General features: G+C 35.8%; 1 protein-coding gene across 9 annotated transcripts in view; it reads left to right on the top strand.

The window, feature by feature from the left end:
* The window catches only part of Nnt (nicotinamide nucleotide transhydrogenase), a 92,929-nt gene that overhangs the window by 20,744 nt on the left and 57,746 nt on the right, over positions 1-14,439 (top strand). For all 9 annotated transcript variants that reach the window (XM_076857310.2, XM_076857307.2, XM_076857315.2 and 6 more), the window contains one exon: positions 4,618-4,805. In XM_076857310.2, the coding sequence (XP_076713425.1) occupies positions 4,618-4,805 (188 nt within the window). The remainder of the gene's footprint in view (positions 1-4,617; positions 4,806-14,439) is intronic.

Genomic DNA, 14,439 nt, shown 5'->3' with positions numbered 1-14,439 from the left:
TCTCTAAAGCTGGCATAGAAGTATTTTCCTAGATTGTGTTTAAAGAGAAGTCTGATTAAATTGTTCATCACTGAAGACACTAGATACAGGATTTTTTTGGGAGGTGGTACCGGGGATTGAACTCAGGACTTTATTAAATACTTATTGAGTATCATCATCATTTAGGTATTTTGGTGCTTTTTTGAGGTTGAAATGTGGTTATTTATTATCAACTGAGGGCAGTAGAGGCACAATAGCACTGCCAGTTTTATTTATTTTTTCGTGCTGGGCATTGAGCCCAGGACCTTGTGCATGCCAAACACGTGCTTTACCCTTGAGCTATACTCCTCAACTGCCAATCTTGAATATACAATGATAAAAAAAATTCAGTTGGAAAGAATGTGACTTTTCCAAGTAAAGATTGTTCCATAGAATATTGTCAATGGTTCTGACCTGAGTTTAGAGAAGTGATGTACTGATAGAAATCAGTTGAAATGAGAAAAGAAGACATTTCCAAAGTAGTCAGGTCACTAACCAAAGAGAGCCAGGGTTAAGCATCCTATCCATCCTGGTTTTTCATTTTTAATGTTTACTGATATGAAGATTTTTCTAGACCTTCAAACTTTTAAAAATAAGTTTATTTTCACCTGGTTTGGTAGTGTAAACCTGTAATCCAGCAACTCAGAAGGCCAAGGCAGGAGCATCCCAAGTTTGAGGCCAGCTTCAGCAACTTAGTGAAATGCTATCTAAAAACAAAACAAAAAACAAAAAATAAAATGACAAATAAAAAACAAAAAGAAAAAGGGACTGGGGATGCAGCCCCTTGGTTTCAATCCCTAGTACAAAAAACCCCCCCAAAAACCAAAAACCAAAACTAAAACAAAAATCCTGGTTGTTTATATTTTAATGTAGTGGACAATATATTAAAGTAAAAATGCATCGATTTGACCTAGAGATGATTTGGAACTTGGAATTGGGACAACCTTTGAGAATTTAGTATATTGATGCCATTGTTATAGATCATACATGGAATAGACAGCTGGAATAAAGCTATTGCTTAGCTCTATTTTTATTTATAATTTATTAAGTTTAGTATACATATAACTCAAGTGTATAATGAAGAAAGATGTAACGGAGTGATATAATCATTATCTAAGAATTATAGCTCATTAATTTAGTCTGCTTTGAGACTGGGGGTTTGGTTTCATATTATAAATATGAAATCCAAATGTATTGGAAGACATACTTGATTGAAAATTTTTGTTGGAAGACTAAATCATATATATATTTTCAGTTAAACATTTTAAAAACTTAAGGACAACTCATTTACCAATGACACTAAAGAGTGTGATGTTTGAATTTTTTCAAACAATTGGACTGAGCTGTAGATTGGTAGAACATGTGATTAGCATGCACTATGTCCTGGGTTCAATGTCCAGCATCAAAAAAAAAAAAAAAAAAAAAAAAAAGAAAATTACTTGGAGATTCCTCTTTTTTTTTTAAGTATTTATTTTTTAGTTGTAGGTGGACACACAATATCTTTACCTCATTTTTATGTGGTGCTGAGGATTGAACCCAGTGCTTCACACGTGCTAGGTGAGCGCTCTTCCACTGAGCCCAACCCCAGTCCTGAGATTCCCCTCTTAATAATAGTGAAAAATATAAAAAAGGCACAAAAATGGAAGCAAAAATTCTGCCTAGAAATAAATATTAGCATTTTAATATAAATTCCTTTTTGTACATATTAATTAAAAATGTATTTTTACTAATGGTACTATTTAATTTATTTATTTGTTCTAATTAGTTATACACGATAGCAGAATGCATTTTGATTCATTGTACAGAAATGGAGCACAACTTTTCATTTCTCTTATTGTATGTGATGTGGAGTCGCACCACATGTGCAGTCCACATCATGTATAATCATACATGTACTTAGGGTAATGATGTTCTTCTCATTCTACCATCGTTTCTACCCCCATGTCCCCTCCCTTTCCCTCTCTCCCCTTTGTTAGGTTCTTTTAATTGTAGAGCATGAAGATCTTTCTTTTCCTATAAATATTTTTAATGTCTGCATAGAATTCTATTGTATAGAATAGTGATTTACTTAACTAGCTCACCAAAAATACATTTTTACTATATTAAATACTATATATGTATTTAATTAAAAATTATATATAATTATATAGAGAGACATAGATGGAGATTATGTATTATAATATGCATTATAAGATAACAAATGTATATTTCTTGTCAAAAATTCTCAGGCCCCTTCCCAGAACCACTGAATTATAATATAATCTCCTGCAGAGAGGCCAGAAGCTATATTTTTAGCAAGAATAGCAGGTTATTCTTGCCATCAGGAAAGTTTGGGAAACCATGGTCTAAGCCAGTAAATCACTAGTATCCATCATGCCTGGAGCGTGTGCCTAAAGAGTAGAACATGCAGTCCACACTGAGCAAGAAGTTCTCTGTTAGCTTAATTAACAAAGCATGTTAATTAATGGCCCACCCCTGCCCAACCTCCCCCCCAGGACACTCTCTCTTTCTCTCTCTCTAGAGGAACATACATATTTGGAGATATCTCACTATTTCCTTTGGATAAATTCTTTAGAAATAGAATTTTGGGGTCAAAGATACATACACTTGAAATTTTGATACAGTATTCTTATGTGATGAGATTAATTTGTGAGCAAAGATATAACAATAAAGATTCCAAAGAAGCACTTATATTTTTCTAGGTTTTCATTTTAAAATCAACTTTATCAAGCTATAACTTACATATAAGAAGATACACTATTTTAAATACATGGTCTGATGAATTTTGAAGAGTGTTATCATTTGTAAAACCACCACCACTTTAAGATACAGAATATTTCTCTCATCCCAAAACATTGCTTTGTGCTCCTTCCCAGTTAGTCTTAGCTCCAACCAACCATTGATATGTTTCTATCACTACAGCTTTGTCTTTTTAGGGTTTCATATAAAGAAACTCATACAGTGTGTACTCCTTTCATAGTGGGACCACAAGGAACATACTTAGGGTGTTATAGGTGAGAGAGATGTTAAACTCAGAAATGTGGTAAATATTAATGTCTGTATGATCATAACAATAAGTACAAGCAGTACATGTTCATTATTGAAAAATACAAAGAAACTAGAGAAGAGAATTAAAATACCTTTTATAATACTACAGGCCAGATGTATTGCTAATGATATTTTGGTATAGTTTCTTAGAGTTTATGTATATATACCTTTTGTATGAAATTTGGATCATATATCATTCAACATATATATAATTATATGTATAATTTTGAATCCATCTCAATTTTTATTAATATCAGCAGACATTTAGAAACTTTTTAAAGACCTTTATTCATGTGACTGTAACAAATGGAAAACACCAATTCGAATTGACTTAAACCATAAGACAATGCATTCTCCATCCTTACTGAAATTCTGTGGGAAGGACTCCCTTTCCACACTAGAGTCACCTGCTTTCTGGTGCTATCAAAGACCAGGCTCTTCTGTCTTTCTTCTCTGCTGTCCTCAACTTTGGCTTCCTCATAAGGCTGATTCCACTTGTGCTGGCAGCTTGACCTGCAGAGGCATTCTGGGGCTGCCTATGCCTTGTTAATGAAGTTAGCAGAGAGAGAACGTCTTGCTCAGTGTGGACTGCATGTCCTCCTCTTTATGTACACACTTCAGAGCATGATGGTTGCTAGGGATTTATTGGCGTAGACCATGGTTTCCCAAACTTCCCTGATGACAAGAATGACCTTCTGTTCTTGCTAAAAATATAGCTCCTGGCCTCTCTGTGGGACATTATAATTCAGTGGTTCTGGGAAGGGACCTAGGAATTTTTAACATGTACTTCAAGTGATTATTGTCATTAAGGAGATTTGAGATTTATTGTAGTGGGATGGATATTGGTGGGTACCACCACAGAGCTGAAATCTTTGTTGGTTCCAGTTTTTCAACCAGCATTACAGTGGTTAGGTAACAATTATTTATTTATTCACAAACTGAATTTATTTCTATGCAACTTAAATATGTTGACTTTTCACATTTTACAGTTTACCACCATTTATAGGTTACTTTCACAATTTAATGAGGACTGGAGGTGAAAGTCATTTTGTTAAAATATTCCTATGTAAAAGAGTCATTTATGTGGGAAAAGCCCCAGTAAGAACAAGCTCAGAACAGTTACAAATGAGAAACACAACTTGGGCGGTATGAATGATGTAAAATCTCAATGTGGATCAGATATAACATCATTATCAATAGTGGGGCCACAAGGAACATAACTGATTACTGGAATTTCGGTAGAGAAAAACATATGTTCATAAAAGTATCATCTGCCTCAAGGAAAATATAATTGAGTCAGTTCAATCAGAGGCATCCAAAGAAGTTCTCAAGTTTTGACTATTGACAGTTTGCACTTTTTTTTCCCTTTCAGATGGCAGTTTTTAAACAATTTGTTCTAATTAGTTATACGTGACGGTAGAATTCATTTTAATATATTGTACACAGATGGAGCAGTTTGCACTTCTTAAAAATATATATGTAAGTGAAGATCTTGATTCATGTATTAGGAGCCTAAAATAACTATTGGTTTCTCTTCAATAATCACTCTAGAGCTGCAGCTTTGGAACAGTTCAAGTCTCTTGGTGCTGAGCCCTTGGAGGTGGACTTGAAGGAATCGGGTGAGGGGCAGGGAGGATATGCAAAAGAGATGTCCAAAGAGTTCATTGAAGCCGAAATGAAGCTCTTTGCCCAGCAGTGCAAGGAGGTGGACATTCTCATCAGCACAGCACTTATCCCAGGTATGACCCTGACTAAATGGTTATCTTTAAGGCACTTATATACTAATGACTTTTTAAAAGCTGATGCTGAATAATTTTTTAACATTTGAATTTCTATAAGTGAAGATCAATTTTTCTATTATAAAAGTACTAGAAAATGAGAAAGCACATGACATAAATCATTGCATCCCCTTGAAATAACACTCATGAATAATTTGATATGTTTTCTTCTCGTTTGTTTTATATGTTCATAGATCATTCTTTATGTACCATATTATATTCATAGCACTTCTGTTTAAATCTTGAAAAATTATTAATATTTTTCTGTTCTTTTTTTTAAGATGCTATGTTCTTATTGTAGGAAATTCAAGTAGTACTGATATATAGATGATCAGAAGTTCTACCAGAGATGACTATTACTCACACCATTACGTGTGTTTGTGTGTGTGTATTTTTTGATACTGGGTTTTGAACCTGGGATGCTTGATGACTGAGTCACATCCCCAGCCCCGCTTTTTAAAGTATTTTATTTTTACTTTTCATTTTGAGACAGGTCTTGCTAGCTTGCTTAGGGTCTCGCTAAATTGCTAAGGCTGGCTTGGAACTTGTGATCCTCCCTCTGCCTTGCCATTTCTAATATTATGATGATCATTTTTCATAGATAAGAGAGAGAGAGAGAGAGAGAGAGAGAGAGAGACAGACAGAGGGACTTTGTGTGTATGTATGTATCGATAGAATTCTCTGTGTATATTTTTACTTAAGGATATGATACTTTGTCACTTTCTAATTATTTTTCTTTGACATGTTTGTTCTTTCTAATGAAATTGTGAGCTCTTCAATAGCAGATCCTTCACAACATTTTCTAAATCACATTTTGTACTCAAGGAATGATGTGAAATTGAGAAGCATTTATTTGTAAATAGTGGCTTGATCTGGGAAGATATTATGGCAAAGAAATTCTCCACCATTTCTTTTCTTTTCTCTTTCCTTGCTCTTTCCTCCTGTTATTGAATAATAAATACTATGCGGATTCTACTTTTTCCTTTCTGAAAGAAAGCAGTTTAGACAATGAGAGCTTGAAGGATTCATGGTTGCTTGTGTTTGTTCCTGTTAAGGGAGCCTCATTTTCTCCAGGGGACTGTGGAGAATTAGAAATTTCTTTGTCACAGGGACAGGGGCAAGGAGAAATTCTCTCTTGTCACCATCCCTCACTAAAATAAGCTAGCTAATATCAACCTAAGGACAGGGAAATCAATTGGCATGAGATCTATGAGTTTATGTGGGAAAATATGCTCTCCAAATCTTTCTGTCCTCTATTTGCCCAAGTGATAGGGAAGCTGGTCCTCTCAGATGCCTCATGAAGCTGGCTAGGTGAAGCACACAGGAAAGAAGGTGATTTAGGCTTAGCTTGTGGAAGCATCTCTGAGTGTAGGAATGAGGCCTGTGGTTTAGTAGTAGAGGTGAATGCTGATCAGGAAGCATTGACCTAGGATGGTGCTTGGCAAATCTGTCAGCCAGGACAGAAGTTTCCTACGAGTAGTGGCAGGGGAGTACTTCAGGATCATTCCTTTCCTCTTATGGCAAATGCTCCTGGTTCAGCTCTTATGCTTTCCTCCCTGGCAGTGCCCAAGTTGAGAATGGGAAGACTACCATCTGACCCCTGAGAGGTATTGGGGAGTGGGTGGAGTGACGTTGATTAGATGTAACAGTTGGCCAGCAGAGGGCACTAAAACATTTACTAATGGAGTAAAGGATGGAAGCTAGCTTTAGTTAACAGTCTTTAATAAAGAACTGGAGATAATTTGGACATAGTATACAGATTTATTATTGATTATTACAGTAGCAGTTAGTGATAGAACTTAGGACTTCCTATATAAATACATATTGACTTTTAGTATCTACTTCCATACTAACTTATTTTTTATAAGTAATTATATAGTCAAGCATGCTTTATTGAAGAGCCACATTGTATGAGATGGTCTTGAAGACTAGTTGAAGAGTTTTGTTAATCTGTTTCCCCTCAGCATTTCCTGTTTTCTGAAGCCACTTTTTTAAAAATTTTTTAATTTTTTTTATTAAACTTGCATGAAGTCTTTGGTTAGTACACTGACCCAGAACTCACTCTCAAAAGGCTTTCTGGAAAAAAACAAAAAGTAAAGTCAATTGGAATATCATAAAGATAAAGGTGACTTTTCTAAAGATCTTTCATATCCTTGGGGGAATGAACACTGAAAACATGAGCATTTAAAAACTTGATAGAAAAGATTATGTAAAGGTCCAAACATCCCTTGGAAAACTGTCCTTGGTGTTGTACCTTTATTGGTTTATGTCCTGAACCTTTACATGGGTCACCTGATGCGGGGGTGGTCCAGCTCCTGAAAGATGAGAGCAGCAGTTGTTTTCAAGTTTTCCTTGAGTGGATTCAAAGAGGATTAAGTCAGCTGTCAGAAGTTTCTAACCTGAGACTGTGGTCCAGCATCCATGGAAGGCTGGACTTTAAATCTGGCATGGATGAGAATGTTAAAGAGGGATATCAGCACATAGCAGTTTTTAGGTAGCAACTTTAAGAAGTCAGTAAATTTTCATTGCTCTTGAGTAATAAGTCAGTGGGTTTAAAAAGAAAATCACCTTGTACTTATGTGTAGATTGTACATGGAACTAAATAGTTCTGCAGCCAGCTAATTGTTATGCTGCCCAAAATCTCCTACCTTCATCTAGACCCCCTGCTGGCTTGGGTGATGGGTTCAAGGTCACCTCCTTATGCAGGTGTCTTCAGTATAGCGCTAGCCACTGTCTCATTTTGTGGTGCTATGCATAGAAGAGAAAGTTCCCAGTCTTCCTGTCCAGCTCTTTGACCTTTAGGGCTACCATTAAAGTCAGTCAGCCCTTCCTTTCTGGAAATGTTCAGGCTTTTCTACTAAGACTTTAAGATGCAAGAAATTTTTTTGCATCCCTATGATTTTTGCAGCCATTGTAGAGAGACTTAGAATATTAGAGAGACTTTAGAGTATTTTATCAGGAAGGAACTGAGTCAGGTTGAAAATCTGTTAGGTAGGTTAGGGGAGGGAGTGTTGAGGTGAGGTAAAGAGGAATCATAATGATTTTTGCATCGACTGTGTCCTGGGCAACTTTTACTTTAAGATGTTTTACTTTAAGATTTTTGCATGTATGCCCCTTCTGTTTAGAATGCTATCCCTGCCATTCCATTGGCTTTTGAAGTCCCATTCCACTCAATTATGACTTCCTCCAATGGTGTTTACTGTGCCCTACTCAGTAGTAAGATGTTCTTTTTTTCTACACTTATGTTACATTAAATGTGCTCATATTATAGCATTGCTCAATATGTCCTATGATCTGTGTCCCTGTGAGTGCAGTAGAATGTTCCATTTGTCCTTGTTGTAGCCAGCACTTGGCATAGCACTGTGCACACCATAGCAGTTAAGCAAATGTTGCTGAGCTCGTAATTCTGAGTACCTTCCTTAGGTCTTGGCTGGTACAATCTCTTTCATTTTTCCTGGTGCTATCTAAGGAAAGATAGCATACTCTGTTGGCTCACTTTTGGGTAGGGACATTGCAGAGGCTAATTTAAGACTGGAAAGTTCGCTTTCTTAAATTATTCAAAACTAGGACACATGCCCAGTCTGCAATTTGAGAAGGCTAGCTAGGTCTCTCAGGAGTTCAAAGTAGGAAGCAGTGGAAGAACTGGTTAGGAATTAGAAAATGTCTTGTCAGGAAGGAAGACATCCAGTGCTTAATTATAAATTATAATTCCTTAGGCCATATATACTTGGGCCTCCTTATAGAGTCTGGATTAGGGAAGCTGAATTTTTTGTTTTTATCAATACCAGATAGGGTCTGTAAAGTACACCTCTCAAAGGACACTTGTGGGGATTTTCCATGACTGGAGAACTGGGAGAGAGTTGGTTTGCTTTGATATGCAATGGCCTTACAGAAATGAGATTGAAACTAAGAGATGTTGCAGTCTCCTGGCAAGTCACAACTTGGTTCTCCTGGTGTCATCTGTTTCTTTGAATCTTGTCTTTTACATGCAGTACAATTATAGTGTAAGAATGGGTTTTCACAGTAATTTGCAAAATTGTACTTTTAGGCAGAAGAATAATCGATACAATAATAATTGATACTCTCCATTTATATAGTTCTACAAATATTTTTCCAAAAGTCAGCATTTTTTTTTTTTTCAGATTGTTCTTTTTCTCTGGTCTGCGTTGTGATTTTCAGAGACAAAACTTTGACTACATATCAGGGATTTCTGACTTCTTTGGAATTATATTACTTTTAAAAAACTGATTATCTGATTTTTCCACCATCTTCCCTTAAATCTATTTTGTGACTGTATGGAATTTTGTAATATTACCTCCACAAGTTTTCATTTGTTTTGAGAATTTTTGAAGGACAGGGAGAGATACTTCCATGTTGCAACATCTAGGGTTAGTAACCACAGGCTGTCTACACACCTCTTGGTAGCTTTCAACACAGGCAGGGCAACTTGTCATCAGTATAAGGGTGCCAGGAGTTTGGAGTTTTCCATTGCCACTTGTCTGTCTTGATTTCTTAGGGTGTGTTTGAACAAACTTAGTGAGTGACTGGGCCAAATTTAACGAATGTTCTGTTAGGAAAATTTATGGCACAGAGTATTGTTTTAGTTTGGTCTGTTATTTCTCCTGAAGTATGTTGCAATATCAAGAAGCCTTATGCTCTCCTCCCTGGCAGTGCCTGAGTTGAGAAGGATTGGGAGGTTAAGGCTGCCTCAATGGTGAAACAGCACTGATAGTTATTGCTAACTTACTGGAACTTCCCACCACGTATTATTATCATCCTGAATCTCTTTTCTTCCATTTTCACTGTACTTTCTTGTGCTTCAATATAATTTAGGTTGGTTTAGCTCTATCAACTGTCATAGATTAGCCCAAAAGTATGTAATAGTTCAGAAATTATAGAAATTTACTTCTTGCTAATTAACATTAATAGGTAGGTTCATATATTGGTGGGCATCTCTCCTTCCCATTGTCACCTGGAGATTCAGGGTGTGGCAGTGTTGCTGTCTTCATGATGAGGCTTTGAAGATCACTCTGGGCACTAATTTGAGGAGTGTGTGTGTGGGACAGCTGCAAATGGCACACATCACTTCTGCACATACTTCTTTTGCTAAGACTTGATCACCTAGACAAAGCTAACTGTACAGAAAACTAAGAAATATTGCCTGATTATGAGAAAACATCATCTTAGTTTTTTAAGGCTACCATTGCAAAATACCATAGATGGACAGCTTAAACAATAGAAATTTATTTTCTTACCATCTTTGGTATCTTCTGGGGCTTCTTTCCATGGTGAGTTGCTGTGTTCTCACCTGGTCTTTCCTGTGTGTGTGTGTGTGCATCCATGGTGTCTCTTTCTGTAACTAATTTCTCTCTCTCTCTCTTTTTTTAGAGAGAGAGAGAATTTTTTAATATTTATTTTTTAGTTTTCGGTGGACACGACATCTTTATTTTTTATTTGGTGCTGAGGATAGAACCCAGCGCCCCGCGCATGCCAGGTGAGCGCGCTACTGCTTGAGCCACATCCCCAGCCCATGATTTTCTCTTTTTTTGAGGATACCAGTGAGGTTGGATTAGGGTGGACCTTACTTGCCTCAGTTTAACTTAATCACATTCTTAAAGGCCTTGTCTCCAAATACAGCCATATTCTGAGGTACTGGGGGGTTAGGCCTCAACATATGAATCTGGGGGTGGGGGTTTGCAATTCAGCCCCCAAAAAACTTTGATTTCTGTGCATAGTTAACAGTCTATTTTCTTTTCCCCACTTTGTTATTTTATCTGTTTATATTTAATCCATTCTTGGAAAATCAGAGGAAAAAACATAGTTTTAGCCCCAAATCAAGTAGTTTAAAATTCTGATTTCATTACTTAACTGTTGATTTGTCTCTCTGAATATCAGAATCCTCATCTCTGAAATGAGGATAAAAATTTCTACTTGTAGAGGTGTTTTGAAGAATAAATGAAGGAAAAGCCCAGTATAGGGCACATGGAAGGTTCCTGCAATACCTTCTTTGTCCATGGTGCCTTGTCTTGTCCATGGCACTCAAGGCTAAGATGCTTATTGGCCTCTTGAGGATGGTCTCTTTAGGATTATGGATCCACTCCTGAAGTTACATACCAGCTTGCATTAGGTGACAGTTTGGCATGGGTTTCCTTGGGGAGAGACATGACTTAACTGCTTTTTATATGAATTTTCTGAAGATAATATTTTTTTAAAAATCTTTTTTTTTGTAGTAGGGATTGAACATAGGGATGCTGTACCACTGAGCTACATCCCCATCCTTTTTAAAGTTTTATTTTCAGGTGGGGTCACACTTAGTTGCCCATGTTGGCCTTGAACTTGTGATCTTCCTGGATCTGCCTTCCAAATTGTTGGGATTACAATTTTGCTTCACTGTACCTGTCTTGAAGATAATAATTTTTTAAGGTACTTTTGTCAATTAACTTCATTGTGACCTAAGTTGAAAGATATGAGAAGGAAAAAAAAAGTTATTTCTACTTTTTTTAAAAACCTTTTAATTATTTTATATTAACAAAATAATGAAATCAGAATATGTACCATATATTCATTGCCTTAATTTTGAAGGGATGTTGATAGCTAATGTACATTTATACATTAAATGCATAGAAGGAAAATAAAGAATCTTATAGTTTCTATGAGAATATCATAGTTCCTTATTCATGATGCTTTTTAAGTTTGGCAGATTGTTTTCCTGTTTGGAGAATTCTTATATCTTATGAAGTCATGGTGAAACCTTGATTTATTTGGCTTTTATATATATGGAATTTTGTAGTTGTGTGAGATTGGTTTTTAAGATAATGCTTGAAAAATCGTTATAAACATGTTTCTTAATCATGAGATAAAAGCTTGTTTATAGGTTTCTTCTTTAGATAGATATTTAGAGATTTTCCCAATCCGTTAAAAGATGCTATTGATGGAGGCATATTTTGTGAGTACAGTATTACGTTTAGAAACATCTCCAAGAATCCAATTTATAAAAGTCAACTATTTGCTAGCCAAACATTCTCTTTGCTTCCATATACAAATAATTGATTGTGCAGAAAAAGTTGTCCTCTGGTTCTAGGGGTAGAGCTTGCATGTATAGCACTTTGCTTAGGTATTTAGGCATGGGTAGAAATCTCCTCATGTTCATGAGCACATCTGTCCATAGCCTCTTCACTGTGATGGAGGTGTCACATCTGTACTTGGCTTCACCATGGAGCTGGCTAAATCAGAGATTTGTTAAATAATGGATCTGTGGATCAGATGTTCAGCAATTTCTTGCTACATCCATTTATTACATAATTAATCATCTTTCTTTTTTTCTTACATGTACATATGTATGTATTAAAAACTTTTGTCTTCATGTGTGACAGTTTTTTTTTTTTTTAAGCTTAAGGCCTAATATTTTAAATTTCATCCAAGATCTTGAAATTCCAAATGAACCTTTGGCTCATATCAGTTACAATGTCTTTGGCTGCCAGAAACAAAATTCCAACATAATCTGCCTCAAGGAAGCAGGTATCTTTGTTCATGTCAACAGGAAAAAGTCCAGTTGTGCCTGTGGGTCAGTGTTTTGTGGTCAGGAGGACTCGGGTGTGCTCCTTTGGGTTCTTTCAGCTTTGTCCTACTCTTTGAGTTGACCTTGTCCTCAGGACTCCAGTTTGTTCCATACAATATCCAGGGAACGAGACAAGCCACTTCTTATGGCTTAAGGCCAGAAATCTATTTTGAAGCCCTTAGCAAACTTTCTCTTGTTCTTATTAGCCTTAATTGAGTTATGTACCCATTTCTGCTCCAATCCAAGTATACAGGGCTATGAGGTACTCGGCTTACACCTGGATCTCTGAGCCAGTCACCAGTAAGGTGATGTGGTTACCTTAGGCCAGCCAGGCTGCTGCTGAAGTGGTTTCTGAGGCCACCTTTCCTGAAGCTCATGGACTGTGTAGAGGAAATGGAATCAGAGTGGGGACAAAAGGAGTAAATGGGTGCGGGTAGGTACTAACATGCTCAGTGCGAAACAGTTGTTGTTATAATGAAACTCTAAAATATGTAAACAGTGAAGCTCAGGTTGTTTTTCTTCATCTTCTCAATTTTATATTTGCTCAATATGTAGTAGTGCTACACTACATCAAGAACTATCCTTGTCTTTCTAGTACTTGTTCCTGAGAGATCTGTTTTGGTTTGGATGAATACATTCTGTAATTTTTCTTGTTAATCTATTTGCTAATATGAAGTAGGTATATTGTGTTCGTGTTAAAGCAGAAAGTTTTTTTTGAGCCTCTGTCTAATTTGATGCTTCACAGGCCAGGAAGTGAAGAATTTCCCCATGATTACACGCCATTGAATAATTCCAGTAAATAATGCTAAATGCTCTTTGGAGTCATTATAAAATTTTGTGGTAAACCATTTCATCTTGCTGTCTTTTTGTTCTTAATATTTTTTAGTGGTTTCTTCTTAATATTTTTTTTTCTTTTTGGTGTGATTGAAGTTGTCTGCCATGGCTTGATTCTTTTCCCAATAAGATAGAATCTGAGAATTTATTGATTTCAGATGATCATGTTAGACCTGATTTATTCAAAGAGGTATATTACAAATATTTTTTCCAGCAACTCTTTGGCCTTTGTCATTTAGTTTAAGGTACATCACTCTTTTTGAACTTAGTGTTATAGAGAAGTTAATGATATATTATTTTGCTACATAGCAATAAGTTGTTAAAGCTGTTTTTAGAAATTAGTCATTTTTCTAGCAGTTCCCAATTTTAATGCTTTTAAAATTATATCTTAATATAAATTTATTGATAAATATGATTATGAAAATATACTCTAAATTCAATAGCACTTAATAATGAATTTATTTGTACATATATCAAGAAACAGTACACCTGTGTGAAGCCTTTATAGGGAGTCTACAGTCAATTCATGGTGTACACTGAGGTTCCAAGAGGACATCTAGTACTCTTCAGTCTTCCTGCTCACCCCAAATGATGGCTGGCCAATTGGAAAAGTCTATAATTAAAAATTTCAGATGATTGCTTTACATACTCAGCTTTTCTAGTAATGTTGTGTAACCTTCAAATGCAGCCTTTTTTCAGCTAGGGTCCTCTAAACTCTAAATCCGTGAGCAAAAAAAAAAAAAAAAAAGAAAAAGAAAAAAAAAATAGACCTCAGTGTTATAAGTAAAAGTTTCCTTTAGTCTACAAATGGGAGTCACTAAGTAATTACAAATTGAGTCAATGAATGAATGACTACTTGAATGATGACTGTGAGTGCTTGATGTCCTGCCATTGTCTTGGCAAAAAGTATGGAAATAACTTCCAAATGGGAAGGAACTGAGTAACTTTACCAGGAGAACTTCATGTCCAGGAACCAGAAAGGAGCAAGCAATATTTCATAATGTTGGACATCATGTCACATCTTTCACCCAGTTTGTATTGTGCCAGGAAATATTTAAACATTTTCTCTTTCTTAATTATTTTTATATCAAAGTGATTTTTAAAAGAGGGGTAATTTTAGGAAATGTAATAATCTTGGCCTTTTTGTATATTGTATCTTTTGCAGATAAATGATAAATTTAACAGCAATGAGCTTCAAAATGG

Source organism: Callospermophilus lateralis, chromosome 5 (assembly GCF_048772815.1).
Source record: "Callospermophilus lateralis isolate mCalLat2 chromosome 5, mCalLat2.hap1, whole genome shotgun sequence".
NCBI classification, from domain to species: domain Eukaryota; kingdom Metazoa; phylum Chordata; class Mammalia; order Rodentia; family Sciuridae; genus Callospermophilus; species Callospermophilus lateralis.
This window is presented reverse-complemented; position numbering and strand designations above follow the sequence as displayed.